The sequence below is a fragment of the Mixophyes fleayi genome, chromosome 2 (genome assembly GCF_038048845.1).
Source record: "Mixophyes fleayi isolate aMixFle1 chromosome 2, aMixFle1.hap1, whole genome shotgun sequence".
Classification (NCBI taxonomy): Eukaryota; Metazoa; Chordata; class Amphibia; order Anura; family Limnodynastidae; genus Mixophyes; species Mixophyes fleayi.
In genome coordinates, this window is record NC_134403.1 from 158,922,391 (window position 1) to 158,942,945 (window position 20,555).

General features: G+C 39.1%; 1 protein-coding gene across 1 annotated transcript in view; it reads left to right on the forward strand.

Moving 5' to 3' along the window:
* The first annotated feature begins 6,453 nt into the window (after positions 1 to 6,453).
* Positions 6,454 to 20,555, forward strand: part of PRPS2 (phosphoribosyl pyrophosphate synthetase 2) — a 39,578-nt gene continuing 25,476 nt past the window's right edge. The window contains exon 1 of the mRNA XM_075194816.1: positions 6,454 to 6,961. Within this exon, the coding sequence (XP_075050917.1) occupies positions 6,840 to 6,961 (122 nt within the window). The 5' untranslated portion in view covers positions 6,454 to 6,839. The remainder of the gene's footprint in view (positions 6,962 to 20,555) is intronic.

Genomic DNA, 20,555 nt, shown 5'->3' on the forward strand with positions numbered 1-20,555 from the left:
GGGTTCAGAGAAGGGCGACAAAATTGATAAAGGGTATGGAGTCATTAAGTTATGAGGAAAGGTTAGCCAGTTTAGGCATGTTTACTTTAGAAAAGAGGCGTCTAAGGGGAGATATGATTACTATGTACAAATACATTAGGGGTCAATACAGAGAGCTTTCATGGGAACTTTTTACCCCAAGGACCATACACAGGACACGTGGTCATCCCCTAAGGTTAGAGGAGAGGAAATTTCACAACCAGCAAAGGAAGGGATTCTTTACAGTAAGGGTAGTCAAGATATGGAATTCATTGCCAGGGAAGGTTGTGATGGCAGATTCAATAGATATGTTTAAGAAAGGGTTAGACAAATTTTTAGCGGAAAGGTGTATCCAGGGATACGACCGTTAATTTAAAATAAAGGATAGTAGTGGATATAGGGTAAAAATTGGATTGCAATATTGAGTCTGGGGGGTTTTTCAAAATTGAAACAGATGGGCGGTTGCCTACTCTGGATTAATTTCAAATATAAGTGCAGGATCGCAGGAGATCCAAAATAGGTTGAACTTGATGGACTGGTGTCTTTTTTCAACCTCATCAACTATGTTACTATGTATTGCCATCATTTGACTGTGTTACCTTTAGCCTGGATAGTTCTTGTGACTTTGTATAATTGTGCAGTGCTGTTCAGTTATTACTATTTTGTGCATATCATCGTGGGATCAAGTTCAGTGTGCCCATGTATACTCTGCATTGCATTTACCTCCCCGTGCTCCTCCTCACAGATATATTTCAGTGGTACAACTTGCTAGAGGCAGACCACTGTTCCCTGTTTCCTGAGTCACCAGTTTCCTGTATCCTTTCACATAGCAGTGGTACAACTTGCTAACGCAGACCACTGACTTCCCGGATACCTTCACCTGGATTCCATTCCCTCACCTAGACAGCGGTACCACTTGCTATACGCAGACCGCTGACTCTTATCACCTCCTCGTTACTTCTGGACATTCCTCCTCACTATAGCAGTGGTACAACTTGCTATCCGCAGACCACTGACTACTCTCACGTTTCCTTGTCCATCCAGTTCCTCGTGTATAATTATCTATATATTACCAGTGCTGCTAGTCATAGACTTTCCACGAGCATTCTCTTACCATCTGCTGTCTCCTGTTCCGTTATCACCCCGCTACCAGAGTACCATATTACCACCTATACTGCTCTGGTAAGTCCATCATCTGGTGATACCTGGGTAAAGACTCCTAGTGCCCGTGACAGTGTATATATACAAGCTCCCTGGGACTAGCTAGCCCAGTCATCTCTGACCACAGTCTTCTGGGTTGAAGTACTGTAGCTGGTACCAGTGGAGCGCAGCGGTATGTATATATCTTTGGTATCGGCTGTACTGTATTATAATTATGTATTGAACTGCTAAAGCTTTTGCATCTGCTAAATAAATTGTTTGTGCTTTGGATACAAGAAATCGCTTAGACAATGCTTATTGGAAAACTATAAAATTACTTTAATAATAAATATATATATATATATATATATATATATATATATATATATATGCACACACCTTAACAACTACATATATACATATCTATATATCAATAAGTTTGACCTAAATTGCACTATTAAATATTAATGAGAGGGGAAGGAAAAATAAGGAATGCACCAACCTTTTGGTACATTTTCATATAATCATACATATAAAATGAATGTTCTATTACCATCACATTTGACAATGTTACTTATGCTACTGATATTTTAATCATTATATTTAATTACTAAATTTTATATACTTTTATTTTATTATTGTTGTGCAGGTTTTCCTGCACTCTAATTTCATTTGCTTACTGCACATGAATAAACAGGAAGGAAAGGAGTTTAGCTGCTGACAGGGAAGGGCTCCTGTAGCGAGGAGAGGCCACATGAAGGTAAGACCCTCCTTTCTAATGCTAACGCCATCTAAGGATGCATATAATTAGCTACGGAGCCAAAGATCTGAAAAGTCTTTCACTTCAGAGCTTGATGTATAGCTTGCAGATCGCATTCCCAATGGCTAGTCATGGGACTGCGTTGCTGCATGTTATTTGACTCAACGGAGGAGATGTCTGCAATATCTCCTCCATTAGTCATGTCATGAATAGCTTACATACCTAAAAGATGCGGATGCGTAAACGGCAATTTCCACATCTTTTAAGTAACTTTTAGCTTGATGCATAGAACCCCTAATGTCTTTCTCAGATTTCTTTCTCACTGTGTCTCACCACCTCTGCTCACTGCTGCTCCTCTGTCACTCTGACTGTTTTCCTGGTCACTACTGCTGTTACTCCAGTTCATTAGCTGTCTTTTTCTCAATCTATTTTCCTCTATTTCCGTGTTTCACAAGGCTCCCCGGCCCTCTCTCTGTTACCCTGCTTTTTTTTAATCACTTTTCACAGTATATCTTTCTTTCTTGCCACACACAACACAGAACTCTAAAGCAGCCCTCACAAACTGGATTTACGCTGGGTCCTAAAGTCTTTCCGATATCATGCTATGAGACAGTCCTGGTCCACTGGCTCCTATTGCCCAGCAGTTTTCTGGGTATCACTCGCACAGATGACAATTGCTAGAATGCGGGACTGGCACAATCAAATACACTGGCGCAGAGTCTAACATCACCACTGGACTTCAACAAGAGAAAATGGACTTCTTTCAGTGAGGACCCAGATCGCGACCTAGTCCAGTTGGTTCCCTCTGAAAGCAGCACAGTACTTAGCTGGTATGAGGGCTCTACCGAAAACACACCAGATGGAAATGCGGATATGGATGTGCTGCTGCCAGGGAGACAGGACACAGCATTTGAAGAACACGAATAGCAGCTATACTTTCTAGTATAGTATTGGAGCGGGAGTATCGTTTTTGGACACAATTGATAATCAGGTACTTGAGGGGTGCACTGAGCAGGTTCCTATAGTGGTTGGTTGATTGGTGATTCCCTGCAAGTGTCATCAGTACTAGAGGTTAGTGGTAACTCATGTGAGAGGTGTTATGTAATTTTTAGCCTGAGCCCAGTTGAGTTCTGTTACATATTGTAGTTGGGAAGTCCAGCAATCAGTGGACTTCCCAACAGGGCCATCTTAACAACATTATGGGCCCCCGGGCAAAGCAGTGCACCGGGGCCCCTATATATATATATATATATATATATATAGATGTATAGAGATACAGATATAGATATATAGAGATAGAGATAGATAGATGTACTTGCTCAGTGACCCTTGAAGGTTTTTTTGTAGGTTTTTTCTTTTGCAGGATTATTTATTCTAATTAAAGAGCCCTGCCTCTGGGGCCCCCGGGCACTTGCCCATCGTGCCCAATGGAAAAGATGACCCCAAGTGTTTTAAAGCCGCTGGCTCTAACAGTATCCCCCCTCCTAAAAGAGTGGCAATAAGACACCCTCGAATTCTAAGGGGGAATTTGCTCAGGAAATGATTGCCTGTGGAGCGTGCATATCTGATGCCCCCATCCAGGTTCATTCCTCCAGGCTAAATCCCTTCCAATCTACCAGATATTGAACGGTACCACTGTATCTGCGGCTATTTAAAACCTGCTTGATTTCGTACTCCTCCTGTGATGACACTGCAGCTGTTGGTGGCTTATCCTGGGAGGAGTACCTATGGATGATGAGCGATTAGTTCTTTCTTTTTCTACTGTGTAGCTTTTTTGGGGGTCTGCTACCACCCACTAGCTGTTGCTCAGAGGCAAGTCCTCCAGAAGACCCAACATGCATAAGGCCCATTATCCCACATACCTTTCTCAATTGTTTTCATGAGCAAAAATGAGTGGCTGCTAAAGAGCAAGTAGCAAAAGAATTATTGAAAGGCAACAGAAGTACTACATTTTTACCATGGCCGGATTAAGGGGGGGGCACAGGGGGCACGTGCCCCGGGCCCCCTCTCTCCGAGGGCCCCCCGCTGATCGGATCACCTCACCTCTCATTTGGTGATCCGATTGTTCTCTAGTTTGTGCGGGTGGTCTCTTGCTGTGTCGGGTGCATGCGCACCATCCTCCACCCGACAGAATAATATCTAATAGATGTACAGCAGCACCGCTGCTGCTGTACATTTTAAAATAGCCAGAATGGAGCTGCTGAGCATGCGCAGCTGCAGCAGCTCCTCCCAGCATTAGAACTGTGACGAAAGTGACTAGGTAAGTGTCACACTTCTACTGGCCATGTACATATTTAAACAGATTAAAAAAAACAATCATATCTATATACTTATTCAAGAAGACCCTCATCATTGATTATTACTTGATTGAATGTTAAATGTAGCCTATAGCAGCTAGAATAATATTTGTGTGTGTATATATATATATATATATATATATATATATATCAATCATTCTAGCTGCTATAGGCTACATTTGAGATATTTGATCAAGTAAAATAGTAACACTATGAAGGGTCTTCTTGAATGTGTATATACATATAAAAAATTTTCAGCTATGTTTCACAAAATATACTGTATCATATATATATATATATATATATATATATATATATATATATATATATGTACACACATATATATATATATATATATATATATATATATATATATATATATATAGAAATACACTCATACATACTGTATATATTGTCAAAATTGGTGTTATGTTATCAATGTTTAGTTTTTTTTTTAATGTGCAGTATTTTTGTTTTAATGTGCGGTATCAATTGTATTTTTATTGTGCGGTATCAATGGTATTTTTATTGTGCAGTATCAATGGTATTTTTATTGTGCGGTATCAATGGTAGTTTTAATGTGCGGTATCAATTGTATTTTTAATGTGCGGTATCAATTGTATTTTTAATATGCGGTATCAATGGTAGTTTTAATGTGCGGTATTAATTGTATTTTTAATGTGCGGTATCAATGGTATTTTTAATGTGCAGTATCAATGGTATTTTTAATGTGCAGTATCAATGGTATTTTTAATACGCGGTATCAATGCTAATTTCAGGGGCAGGCTGGGGAGCAGGAGGGCATATGCCCCCCGGGCCAGACACGAAAAAGACTAATTTGGGCCAGCCCAAGTCTCTATTACTTGGTGGCTGGCCCCTCCTCCAGGGCCAGCTACCTTCTATCATTGGCAGCGGATCCTTACGATCCTCCCCCCCCCCTTCCCCCATGTGTGGCCTGCTATTGGTGTCACATGGGACCTGCACCACGTGACAGGTGCCGTCCCATTTGTGAAGAGAAACAAGGTCATACAGCGTGCAGATAAAACAAAGTTAGTGGGGGTAGTACGTTAATATAATGTGTGTGTGAGGGGGGTTGTATGTTAATATAATGTGTGTGTGTGAGGGGGGTAGTATGTTAATATAATGTGTGTGTGTGAGGGGGGTAGTATGTTAATATAATGTGTGTGTGTGTGTGAGGGGGGTAGTATGTTAATATAATGTGTGAGGGAAGGGGGGTTCTTAATATAATGTGGGAGGGAAGGGGGGTTCTTAATTTAACTTGGATTGCAGGTGGATGCTAGTTATTTAATGGGTGCTATTTTATTTGTGGAGTGATGGTGGGGCAATTTAATTTAATAGTGTGGGCTATCAATTTAAGATGGGGTGATTGGACCTTTAAATTTGATGCTGGGTGGTTTGGAAGCTCATAAATGACTGTGGGGCTTTTTGGGGAAAATTAGGTCTGTTTATTAAATGTGAATATTAATTATTTAATGCCGTGGATGATTGTAGAAAATGGTTATATATTTTAAACATAAATGCCATTTAATTTATTGATGGCGCTTTTTCGAGAGAGCGAAATATGTTTATATATTAAAAGGGAATACTATTGATTTAACATCGGGGTTGGTTAGAATTTTCTAATTTTCATGTACCCATTTTTTTTTCCAAATAGTGCCCCCAACATTCCAAGATCCAGACAAGCAGCAACTGAGCTAAAGACACCAGCAGCCACAGATGGAGAAAGTGACAAGAACAGTTAGAAGAGAGCAGGACAGTCTGCCAACTGTTCTGAATCTGCTCGGGCAGTCCTGAATTTGGGTGACTGTCTCGCGTAGTCAGGATTGGGTCCGACTACAAGGACAGTTGGAAGGTATGTCCTGCTTCACCCTGTACTGCTTGTGAAGGCAGAGCTGCGTGCTCCTAACAGTAGTGCACACAGCATTGCCTGTGTGTTTGTCTAAAATGATAACCATGTTACATCATAGGGGCCCCCCTGTCTAAAGTGCCCCGGGCCCCCCAGAGCCTTAATCCAGCTCTGATTTTTACATAAAGTCATCTCTGCCCTGCCCCTAAATTGAGCTGCCCTAGTCACATAGTTTGTTATATGGTCAACACAACCCTGAGTATTAATTATTAATAGCATTAGCCAATAAACAGGGCGGTGCTGTTACACTAGCTATTACTGGCTGTAAGTGATAACAATACTCATTACTGTGACTTCCACCATGAGGGTCATGCAGCCGGTCATGCAGCTGAACAGAGCACACAACGTGATATAGTCCTGTGTGTGCTGCTTCTTAGGAGACCAGACAGTGAGCACTGACTGAGGCGGAGATTGGACAGGAGGAGAGAGGGAGGCCCGTCCCTGAGACAGGACAGACACTGCCATCACTTCCTCTCAACCTAGTAACTCCCCCTACCGCCGCCGCTTCCACGGCAGCCACATGACACTGCTGAGGTCTGCACCCTGAAAGCAGAAGGGAAGAAAGGATATTCAATAGAAAATCCTCCTCTATCACCAGGACCGCGGATTTTTTCCCGCCTCCTTCTCCCCCTTCTGCTCTCTGCTTGTTCAGGGTGCTTTCCTCGTTCATCAGCACCGGTGTCTGCACGCAGTCGACATGCCCAATATCGTGCTCTTCAGCGGCAGCTCTCACCAAGATCTCTCCCAGAAAGTGGCGGACCGCCTGGGGCTGGAGCTGGGTAAGGTGGTCACTAAGAAGTTCAGCAACCAGGAGACCAGGTGAGCAGCCGGGTGTGGAGAAACGGGAGCCCCGTAGGGTCATGCAGTGCCGGGTTCATATGTAGTGACAGGATCGGAATTAAAATGCATCATCTAATTGCATCATCAAGGCAGCCTCATGTGTATTTTCTGACTCACAACATGTTCGTTCAGACTTGATAACATGGCCATGCTTCAGGAGTCACATTGTCCTTAGTACCAGTGTGTGTGTGCAAAGGGAGGTCATTCATATTCAGACCGCTTTGTATACCAAGGGGTTAAACAATACGTTTATCGGTATTAATTGCAGCAGTCTTTGAATTGTTTCTTTTGGCACCTATAAATCCCATTTGTAGACAGTTGGGAGCAACTTTATCAATTTTGTATAACGTTTTTGTTTCATAGGTGTTTTGTTGTAATCAAAAACATGCCTTATCTTTTCAGGGGCAATCATGTGCTGAATGATTATTCCCTAGCTACTTGCTACCATTTTATTATGTTTTATTTCTTTTGAGTACAACATAGAGTCCGTAGACCATGCTTTCACTGTTTGTTTCCTGATTACAGCTAGCTAATGTTGGAATTCGTCTCCTACACCCCCAGGGGATAGAGAGTAATGTATATAGAGTTACTGGTATTTAAAATCCAGCAACCTGCTGAGCTGTGACTATTGTAGTTACACATAGTGATATATTTACTTGTTTGTGGATTCATCAAAGCTTTGTATTCAGTCATTGTGATCACAACTGTAATGCTAATTTGTAACTTGGGCATACTTTAACAAATAAAAATAAAATAAAACTTCGAGCTATACTGGCAATAATACAGTTTATAAATGGTGACAGTATATTAACATTGCATTATTGTGACTTGCTCCATTGTGGCAGTTTTAAATATCAATTGCTATTAATACAGTGGTTTGTTAAGAATCAGTTGCTATCCAAAGTAAACTATTACGTTGTTATAATACATACAGTGAAAAGATATTTGCTTTTTATAAAACCACTTTGTATATACTGTTCAAATTGAATCCACATGTAGTTATCACATCCCATTACTGCTGGCAAACTGATCTAAAATGCTTGTCTGTCTACTGCAAATGTCATGTTATTGTAAAAACCCTCCTTCATTTAAGTGTTACTCTGTGATTGCTATTAATAATAACCTGTTTACATTAACAGGTTGTCAAAAACCTGTTTTGTTAGTGTAAAATTCCAGGCATCACTAAAGTTATAGTAAAAACATGTGCAGCTACTCTGTCCATATTCCTACAGCCAGTCAACCACCATTTTATTTCTAATGCTTCATTTGGATTTATTTTCTTTTGTGAACTCATATCATCTTATGGCTTGCTCCTAAATTCTACATACAAACAAATATATATTCATATTAAATACATATTCCCAGCAATTCTTTTTAATGTCCTGTGTTCACAGGCAAAACAGCATTTCACCGCTACTCCAATATATGTCAAGACGTGAAGGACTTTCAAGTAAAACTGGTTGCAAATATTTTTTCCTGTAGGAGAACAACATTCTCCAAAGGAAGACAAGTATTATAACATGAGGACATGCTCTGAAATTAGAGGGAAGTAGGTTCATAAGAAATTTGAGGAAAAATTACTTCACTGAAAGGGTAGTGGATAAGTGGACTAGACTCCCATCAGAGGTGGCAAAGGCTAATACACTAGAGCTAATTAAACATGCCTGGGATAGACATAAGGATGTTAGAGATCTAAAGATCAAATACATTTTGTGGTTACCATAGGTTAAGAAATGGACAGACTGCATGGGCCAAGTGGTTCTTATCTGCCATCAAATTCTTCTATAACATATTATGCATAAATAGTCTAATTGGTTCTGTGTACCATTTTGTTTTCAATGTATTCAATTGTATTTCATATCCCTAACATGTTCATTTCCCTGCACTGTGCCTGTTTAATACGGTTTGTGCTTACAGAAAATACTTTGCTTATTTTTACAAATTGAGCATTTAATAACAAAACTGCTATATTTGTTTGGTACATTCAGAAGCTGCTTTTACCACCTTACTACACAGGCTTGTGCTAATTATTCCTATTTTGGAACAAAAACCTCTTGCCCAAATTTTCTGTTTACCATACCGTCTCTCAACTCCCATGCTTCTCCAAGTTTCCATCATGGCATAGACCACCCCCCAAACTCCCAGCATATCATTGACACGGACAGTTTTTCTGTTTACAGTACTGGTCAAGAGTATGTAGTCGTGAAAATAACAATTTATATCCAAAATCGATAATGCCCGTACATGTGTTAACGCAATCTATGGTGATGGTTGTTGTGTGTGTATACACAGTTGCTGCCAATTGGTTGAATAAAAAAAATATTTTTCTATTTAAACAATTGAATGTGTATGCTGCCCTTAATATCTTTTTATTTCAGACATGGAGATAAAGTAACTAGTGCAAGTTAAACATCAAAGTACTCTTATTCCAGCAAGGGTCTCCAGAAAGTATTTTATTGTTATAGCAATAATATAAAACTGTATGCATTGAAATCAATACCTAATCTTCCATAAAATGAAGTTCTGTAAGCTACAAGTTTGGTAAGTTAAAACAACACAATTATGTAATAGATGGCGCTAATCTCCAGGTCATGAAATATAAACAGTTATATAGCATTCAAAGTATGTTCTTTCAATGTGCATTAGTTCATATATAAAATAGAATATGTATCTCTTCCAATATTTCTTCCTTGGTACAAATGCTGTTAAAATCTCCAAGAAGTTAAGTCCACTTATGATGTTATCCTCAAAATAAAGAGAAGTTGGTATCAGAGTGTTATGTAAATAATATATCACATATCAACACCCTGTGTGAATCACAAACTTCGCACTTCAATTACCAGGAGTGAGTGAAGGAAAACCCCATCATTAGCACAATATCATGCAGGAAAAAGGGGTATATATATCGATGAATAGAATATCATCAAAAGAAACACTTACACAATACACATGGTATAGATGATGAGGCACTATTGTGAAAATTGGTCGCAGGTTCCTTATATTACCAATAATTCTCACATAGTTCTCTCTCCGAAATCCCCTCGATGTAATTAAAATCCAAGGATATAAGAGAGGTAGGAGAAAGTATATATATCTTTTTTTATTTAAACCACAAATGGTTTGCATACAAATAAGTATAAAAACTATATTAAAAACTCTATCTGTAAATAAAGCGTATAAAATAGGGGCAAGGCCACCCACCGAAGCTCCGGAGAACAAACAAACTCCGATAACTCTGCAACGGTGGTCTCGCTCCTTATAAGACCAAGTTTGGAAAGCTGTTTTCTTCCATAAGAAAACTAATTGCACTGAAAAATAAAGTTTACTCTGTCCGACATTGTGGTAAAATGCAATGCCCGATACTACAGAAAGAAATAATGTCATTTTCATAAGTCATTTTATAACCAGCCAATGGAGCAACTAAGGTACAGCACAGTCCGCTACAAGTAGACAAATGTTTATTTGCTTTCTAGTTTGTTGGTTTTTTTTTGCTATACAATAATACAAGAGATAAATCTCAAGCAAAGAAAAGAAATCTACAAACCTTTTAAATTGTATCTAAACGGCCACCTTTTTCTATATCGCTCTTTTCAATCTTAATGTTCCCAATATCCTAACAGTTTGAGCTATTCCACCAGAAAGGAAGACTTAAGGGTCTCCCTCATACGTGGGGACAAGGTATGCATATAAGGACTCCATGACAGGATGGACCGCCTACGCCACCCTGTTTGTTGCTGGTAACCGGCTGGACTTACTTTGCGACCATTCCATTTCTTTATCTCAAATGTGCCCTCTAACAGCAGTAGGAGGGGCTTAAGCTGCAGCCACCACTGGACTCCTTAACGACATACAGAACCGCGTTCCTTCTGGGTAACTGATGCTACTAGTGTACCCCCTTGCTGGTGCACCTGGACTAGTATTCCTGACCTCTTCCTATAGATCAGGGTTGCTGTGGATAGATCCCATCTGGCCTATCACACCGGCCAGAGCTGCTGGTAGCGGGCAGAGCACTGGTCCTAACTTCAGAACAGCCTGAAACAGATTAGATTTGGGTCTAATCTGTACGTCACAGGAGATTACAGCAGGGTGGAAGTTGTCAAATCAGGATCTTGAAGGAAGTGATGTTTGTTAGCTCCAGTGTCCTGATAAGGACAGTTCACACTGGTTGAAGGTACCAGTGATCAGAAAGTCAGATGGAACAACAATGATGCATTTCAGTACAAACCAGTGCTGTTTTATACAGTTTTGGACACAGCCTCGCAGGGGGTAAGCAAGCTCCCTGAACTCTTTGCTGGCCCCAAGAAGTCAGTTATTTTTAGTATCAGGATTCAATAGGTTTCCCCAAACATGGTTTTAAATGCACTTTGTACTTAACAAAATTTACACTTTTCTGTGATACCCTACATCCTGTGCTGTTTTACAATGTTTAGACAAGTTCTAACACTCTGGACAAAAGGCTGCTCAGGAACACCTGTAATGACGACCTGCGGTGCATTTAGAATAAAAAGGACATGTTGGTTACTCACATGAATGGACTTAATTAGCCTTAATGAGGCCTTCCTCTCGAAGCTACACAACAGACTCCTCAAACAAATGCTTATTGCATCAGACATATACCCCTGAAAGGAATGCATTTCCTATACAAAGTGCCACACGATACAACAAAACCAGTACATCCGCAGTTATATAAATAAGCACCCTGCGCTATTTCCCTTTAAATAATTTCATACAATAAGTTATTTATAAGTGATCCAACCACAGACTCCATGTCTCAAAAATAAAAAAAAATCTGTATGTTTTTCTTTATCTGAAACTATTTTCACCCAATAATGTTTTTTTGTTTTTTTTAAAATTATATTTATCTTGTTGGGCTAACAAATTACTCGGGGATGTACATCGAGGGATCATGACACAAGCCAATTAAAAATAACATGGTACACACCTCTGCCAGACTAGCAACATGCGCATTATAAGATGGGTCATAAGCCTTATGAATGTACTTAAATTAAGTAAAACCAAACCTCCTAGAAGATGTAATGATAGTGATTTTTTTTGGGCAATTTGGTTTATAAATGGTAGCTTACGCAACCCCCCTCCCCTCCTCCACCCAGCTTAATTTAGCCAGATTGTGGGAAATGGGCATCCTGTACTTAGGGCAACTCTGACCTACTCTCCACTTTAGGATCAGCCTCATGAACGACCGGATGGGCTTCTTTGGCTGACTTGTTTTCCTAGTTTGACATATGGGTTCGGATCATATTGGATAGGATTTTCAGCTGTCAAGTTGCAGCCACTTGTGTGGAAAGCTGAAAAAGGGTTAAATTGACACACTGTTTGCTGGATAGTATACTGGCCTAAGGAAATATATCGGGAAGTGCCTCTCACATAAGGTAGTTGGTGGGGACAAGTGTTTATTGTAAGAAGCTGCAGTAGTCCATTGGGATCCTTTTCCCCTCCTCCCAGCCCTACCAAAGTGTATCTGTATCAGTCAGCTGATCTTTGTTATTCAGACAGAGGCATTATCCTTTACGAATGATGGAACTGACAGTTTCTGTATCATGGGTGTTTTATGCGTACAGACTAGGTGACAATCTTGCATATCATATGTTCATGAGTGATAAGGCCTCAAAATGCAACCAGTGAAAGACTGTCTTTCACATTTGTACAGAGCCAAAGGTCTGAACTAACTTTAGAAACTGTATGCAAATATTGCAGCAATAAAATTAACATTGAGCTATTAGCTCTACGTGCTCATGTTGCTGAATAACATTTCACATTCAAATTAAGTGATATCTCATGCTGACTGTGGCTGGATCACTTATAAATAGCTTATGGTATGAATTTATTTAAAAAAAATAGTGCAGGGTGCCTATTTACATCATTGCAATGTACTGATTTTACTACATCATGTGGCACTTTGTATAGGAAATACATTAATTTCTGTGTTTTTTTTATTTATGATACAATAAGCATTTGTTGATGAAGTCAGTTGTGTAGCTTTGAGAGGAAGTCCTCATTAAGACTAAGCTAGATTTACTAAGCTGCGGGTTTGAAAAAGTGGGGATGTTGCCTATAGCAACCAATCAGATTCTAGCTGTCATTTTGTAGAAAGTACTAAATAAATGAAAGCTACAATCTGGTTGCTATAGGCAACATCCCCACTTTTTCAAACCCGCAGCTTAATAAATATACCCCTAAGTCTATTCATGTGAGTAACCAACATGTCCTTTTTAGCCTAAATGCACCACAGGAGGTCATTACTGGTTTTCCTGAGTGGCCTTTTGTCCAGAGTGTTAGAACCTGTCTAAACATTGTAAACGGCACAGGATAAGGCATATGCATTTAAATCCCTGTTTGGGGAAACATATTTCATCCTGATACTAAAGCTATCTCCCACTTCTTGGGGCCAGCAAAGAGTTCAGGGGGCTTGCTTACCTCCTGTTAGGCTGTGTCCAAAACTGTATAAAACAGCACTGGTTTATACTGAAATGTATCATTATTGTTTCATCTGACTTTTCCTCTGACTTTCTGATCACTGGTAGCTTCAACCAGTGTGAACTAATAAACATCACTTGCTTCAAGACCTGCTTGACAACTTCTTCCCTGCTGTACTTTCCTGTGACCTACAGATTAGACCCAACTTTAATCCGTTTCGGCTGTTCTGAAGTTTGTACCCAGCTCCAAGTACCATCACATTGCCCACTACCCAGCAGCTCTGGCCAGTGTGATAGGCCAGGGGGGTATCCATCCACAACAACCCTATAGAAAGAAGTCAGGGGTACCAGCCTGGGTGCACCAGCAAGGGGGTACACTAGCAGCGACAGTTACCCAGAAGGACCGTGGTTCTGGATGCCATTAAGGAGCATTATAAGCCCCTCCTACGGTGAGGGTTGGATAGGCGGTCCATCCTGTCACACTGACATACTGAAAATTAAGAATAATGCTGACCTTAAATGCTGGTATTAATAAGGATGGATGTTTGACGTTGTTGAAGTAATTTTATTGATTATACATAGCTTTTGCATTTATAGCATTTTGCCCCACCAGTAAACAGTAGAGGCTGACACCTTCACCCAGGACCCAGGTGTTCAGAACATACAGATTGCTCACTAATTTTAATGATGGTGTTTTTCTGAGGCAATCCTAGAAACACATGAATTGTATTTGTGTTTTAAATTATAATATGACATTGTTTTTGCCTACAGTTATAAGTTTCTAGTTAATAGGTTGCATTCTCAGGAATGGTCGCCTCTGCTATATAGGTAATGGATCCACTTTTAAATGGACTGTCTAGATGTCGACGTTCTTCTGTTTGTTTATATAGAGATATGGTATACAATATGCCTGTTTCTCCAGCAGAGCGAATCTCATGAATAGTCTACATTAACGTAGTATTGTTTTGCTCATATGTCTTACCACAACAGTTTGTTTTACTAAACCAGGAGCAGAAGCAATGTGGTTTTCGATGAATAGTCCTACTTGATTTGTCTGATGTTTTTATGTTGCTAGGTCACTCATATGCCCAAAAGTTTACAGTGAAAGTTACTAATTGTTCAGGCTTCTTACCCAACTGCGCTCGTACAACCTATTGCTAACAATTGTTTCTAATATCACCCTAGTTGCTCATGTTTTTTGCTAATCTTAAACTCAATTTAGGTGGGTACCTAGCCTTAATAAGTGTGATCACTGTATAAATAGCAGTTAACAAATCGGTACACTTCATGCCTATTATATTCATGTAATATTAGTAGACCTTTTTCATATGTGCATTGTACTGGTGTTTTGTATGGTGTAGTAATGTTCTTCTTCCGAACTTAACTGGAAACCTTTACAAATTCTAGTGCACAGGCCGTATGTGGTGTTTCCTATAGCTACCAATCAGATTCTGTCATTTTCATCTTATCTATATGAGCTACACCACACTTTTCCTGTGTATTAGTTTTTATAATTGTCAACAAATATGTCAGCTGTTAGTGACGACCTTACAACATGGTCAATGGCCCTGTTTCCGCCTTGTTACACAATGTGACGTGGAAAGATAAAGCTGGACTAGTTTAACACTAGTGCAACTTTAGAGATGCAGCATTTCTTTTTTTCCCAAAGTTACGTTATTCCATGTATAAATATGTAATCATACACACTGAATTAGTTTGGAAATCAGGTGAATTAGAGACCATTGGTTTTTTTTTGGTTTTTTTTCCCCTCTTATGTTTACTTCTTTCTCATATTTTATATGTAATTTTTTTTAAAATGTACTCCTTCTTAAAATTTGAATAAATGGGCATTGAAAATTGCTAGCTAAATGCATAGACATAACCTTGTATTGTGCTTTTTTGCTGGGGCATTTAAAGTGTATTTTCAAATCTAACCTGCCAACTTGTGAAATTAATGAGGTTTACTGGAGTACTCCTTTTATCTAGGCAACGATTTTTTTTTTGATTTTTTTTTTTTTTGAAAGCTACAGCAAAGCAAATGCTTGTTGGCAAATATTCTATGCTTTTAACATGAATGCTTATGATCCAAAAAATAATGTAAAATATGTAATTTGCATTAGTTTATTCCAATTTAAATGCTACCTGCGATGTGTAGTAGCTCTGTTTGTATTTTATGGGAGTGTTGGTTAAGTACATATTACACTATGGGGGGAATTCAGTTAGCCGCAGTGTTCCTTAAGGACATCAGAACTGCCCATTTTTACCTCCTACTACGGTAAAATCTCTGCACTTCAATAGGGTTCAGGGAAAAATTAGCGTAGTTTTCTGTAAAGAACATCACAGCAAATTGAACTCCCTTAACCCTATGCTGTTGAGGCTTTACGAACACCCTCCAAATGTTCTGTTCAAGTACTTTTTGTGTGTTTTTAACAGGCATTGGGTTTTAAACCCCATGAGCATCAGACTTTAGCTAGTTGTATTTCTGAACAACACACACGCTCCCTCCCTCCCTGTTAGTCATCTTCCCAACAACTAGAACTACAAGCATTTGGTTACAGGCACCCCCACAGTGGCAGATTCTCATGTGGTCTTTTTTGCAGGGGAAGTTTCCAGAAAGTGTGGGGAGAGATTTTTTTTTTTTTTTCCCTAAAGGGCTTGGCTACTACTTTATTTTAACTTTAATCATTCACTGCAGTTGTGTGTCCACTTTCCCTGTCATATCAACTTGTTTATTTCAGCATGTCTTCTAGAGATTAGATGCTTTAGATCAGGGGGTAAATGTATCAAGCTGAGCGTTTTCAAGCTTGGTACATTCTCCAAAATGATAGCTAGAATCTGGTTGCTATAGGCAACATCTCCACTTTTCAAACCCGCTGGAAAACTCTCAGCTTGATACATTTACCTCCCCATCTCAGTCCTCAAGGGCTGCCAACAGGTCGTTTTCTGGATTTCTCTGTAGAAACCAGTGGGATATCTACTGACCCAGCTAAGTAGATTAACTCGCTTGTGATTGATTAAAGAAATCCTGAAAACATGAATTGTTGGTAGCCCTTGAACACTTCGTTTGGACACCTCTGCTTTAGACGCACACCCAAGCCGAGATTTTATCTTTTTAAAGATGGCTTTTGTTCACTCAAGACCAGGTTTTAACGTCATGTCATGCTAGATATTCAGAATAAACCCGGCTTAAAAAGTAGCTTCCTTCAAAAACCGCACCTTATTATACATTTAATATTTTGCTCACTTAAAGCATTTTTTTTTTTTAATGCATTTTCACCTCATTTTAAATGCGTTCTGTTTCTTTGCATCACTGGTATGTACATTTCCAAGAGCAGGATTTAGGGCTTTTACTGACCCATGGCCAGATCTATGCACTGCATTTACAGTATGGTGTACACAACTTGAGAACAACTGAAGATGGGACTGTAGATCTCTTGGTGCCTTTAGTATAGGACGGCTGCAAATGGCACCATGAGTTATTTTGGGTTCTTGCTGTAGTAATTAATTTTAGTTTATTAATAGACCGGGAAGGAAAATATACACAGTGCACCAAATACTCACATTTTGGCACAACAAACCCTCTATTTTCACATTAGACACTACTGTATGTTGATCTGTGGTCTGTTAAGTAGAACTGCAGTGCCGGTTGTATATAAAATTGCTTCAGTTGTTTAATCCAGTGGATCACGCTTCTTCCCGTAGTATAAACTCGGGACTAATCCACTTGGACCGTGGAACAATTTTAGAATGTTTTTTGCACAATTAGCACTTCCTTTTCACAGTGGAATTAGAACATTATGTTTGCGTTGAATGAATTGATGGAATGCTGGCTGCGGCTCATGCATGAGTAACATTTCCCTTGTTTCTTGTTGTACCAACCTCAGAATGTGCTATTTGGCTGGCAAAGCAGAGCATGTCATTGGGAAATAATACAAGTTTAAATAAGGGAGTATTTCTGACTAGCAGAACCCGTGCATTCCTTTCCAGTAAAGATGCTGTCCTTCCATGATCATACTAAATGTCTTGAATAAACTGCCAAGTTTTGATTTTAAATCTCTTTGCTTAAATAGCTCCGAAGTGCATAACCTTCCTTTGTTTTACCTTCCTGTAAACAGTTTGGCATCAATACTTCTACTTGGTGTTATGTGGCTGCTCCACAAATTACTTAGCAACAGCTTTGGTAGTAAAGATGACACCAGTACAATACATTTAACTAGATGAGCAAGTTTTACCAGAGCAAGACGAGGGAAAGAGTATACTGTATTGTATGCTGTGCAGTAAATGCATTCAGTAACATGCTTGGTCTCAAATCTCTATATGGGTGGCCCTGAAAGGGTGGCCCTGAAACTGTCATGCTTGAGAATGATCAGAGCTAAATTAATGATTTTTGGTCACATATGGTAACCGCAATCTATTGTCAACGTGGTTAATAGGCCTCCACGTGATCCGGTCGCACTGTGATATGATCAGATGTGTCCAACATGACAGCTGACATGTTCAGGCTGAAAGGGAGGGTTTGGGCCCTTGTATGTAAAAGATGCAACCACGTTTGTGCTATTACAGACTTGCCCTCTAATGAGAGAGAAATTGGCATTACAGAGATGGACTCGTTTTGATAAAATTGGTCTATTTAGATATGTTTATAAATGTGCTTATTTAAATTTGGTGGGGGGGGGGCTTGTGTATATTGTAGAAAATTCAGCTGCCTTTTGCTGGCTGTAGATTTGTTATGTCATATTTTACTTCAGAAATCCATCTCACAATATTGTTATCTTTCTGTCCTGTTCCCATTTGTATTGTTTTCCTGTCTGTGTGTGTCTGACCTTCACATAGCTTCAGAAAGACTGGCTTTAAAGTCAGGAGACTGGTTACTAACCTCTAATCAAGATACAAAGGTCTGTTCACACTAGTTCTATGTAGAACCTGCATAACCTGTTTAATGTCCTCTGGATAGTATGTGCTTTTTGAGGTACCTGTAGTGGTGCTACTTCTAGCAGCTATCAGCGTGTGAAATGGCAAATCAAAAACATTTGGCTGATGAATTGGTCCAGACTATGCAATATTTGCATTGCATGTTTATACTTTCCTGTCTCATTTTGTGATCAGCATACAAGAATGCTGGATTAAACATTGTAATATAATATAAAGTGTTTCTTTTTACATTCATTATCCCCCCCCCTTCCTTGCTGCCCCTAAAACTCTTCCTCCTGTTACCTGACACTGGGAGAAGCCTATATGAGCGGTGTCTACCTCTACAGGCAATAGTTCAAAATGCAGGTGAACTATACAACTTGGCTGTGACTATTGAATAGAACTGGACTGATTGAGTACTGCAGAGGTTAAATCAGTGTATAATTTTTAGATTATACTAAGCATACCAAGCCAGCAATAAAGCTTAATGCTGCTTTTTTTTTTTTTTTTTATTTGTGTGTGGGGGAGGTTAAACGTGTATTAAACCATTGAAACCCATTTAATTTACTTGTACTGTACATAAAATTTCCATGCTTTGTACATATTTTGTATGCTCTATTTATATGGAATACAATATAGAAGTTCCAACTTTTTTTTTTAAAATTGCCTTTTTACACTAGAGCGTTTCAGATGTCATCAGGTTGTCAATGGTGGACTGTAATAGTTGGTATGAAAAGTATACAATAAGTTGCATATTTGACAATAGACAAGCCTATTTCTGTATTCTGGAAAAGCAATTGTTGTACAGGTGTATTTGGCCATCCATAAATTCTATGACTTCTGCAAATTAGCTTTGTAACATCAGAGGTTGATTTTGATCAAATTTCTTAACTTTATTTAAGAGGCGATTTGGAATTTGACTAACCTAGATAGATGCAAATCGCCATGTAAATCTACATTCTATTGAATATCCCAGAAAAACAATTTCCATACATCTCGTAATCAGTAATTTTGTGAGATGTAGAGCAGACAAAATCCATTTCAGAAAGTCAAGATTGCCTGAAATTCAGTTGAGTGGGATTTCCCTTTATTTCTAATGAAAACACATTTCAATGATCACAGCCTGTAGAAATGCATATGGGAAAATGCTATATTGAATTAATATTAGTTACCCCCCCTCCCCAAAAAAAAACGTACAGTGGAACTATAAGTTTCAGCATGGCATGTCAGCCAAGGCATACTGGAACAGTTCTACAATAGTAGTTCATTGGTTTTGCCACTCATGCTATTGGCTTTCTGCACCCATTGTAAATGCATTGTCTAATGAAATTTATACCGTGTTTCCCCGATAATAAGACACTGTCTTATTTTTTTTTGGGTCCAAAAAACAGCATAGGGCTTATTTTCGGGGTAGGTCTTATTTTAATTGGTCCTGCTTTTTTTCCCCATCATGCTCCTCAGTCCTGCTTTACAATACTTCACTTAACGTTTTTTTTATGTCTTCACTTTCCTCTTTCTGTACTCTCCTCCGCGGCGCTGCTGTACATGACGCTGGGACACATGCCAGCGTCATTCACAGAAAATGAGGGGAAGGTGCGTGCTCACTGTGAGAGAGTGAGACTCTGCAGCTTGATTGGATGTCGCTGTTAAATCTTGAACAGCGGCATTCATTTCATGCGGGGGGCGGAGCTGGGGTCATTGTACTGTAGCGCTGGGACCGAGCAAAATGGGGATTTAGCTAGGTCTTATTATCGGGGTACGTCTTATCGGGAAAACACTGTAGCAATAATGGTGGTTGCTCAGCATAGTAAAATCATCCAAAATCGACTGAATTTCAAATAGTTTTTTAATAGATTGATGGGTAATGGGTAATTGGGCGGTTTTTAACTTCTGAACAAAATCTCTCATTGACATGCCCTACCCCAAATGTTTTTGGTTTGTTTTTTTTTGCTTGGGGAGACCTGTTCCATATTACGTGTTCCAAATTATTAGAGCTGTTTTCCGTGTATATATTAAGTTTGGTATTTTAAATTTCTTTTTTTTTTTTGTTTTTGTTTCCTGTTACATTTGTTTAAGATCATGACTATACCAGTCTATTTTGATTACAAATAGGTTGAACATATGATTTTTAATATAGAGGTACATTTGGCATTAGTTTTCCTGAACCAGTTAAATATGAGCCTGTTGGCCACAATTTCATTAATGATGGTTTTTATATTTCTGTCAAA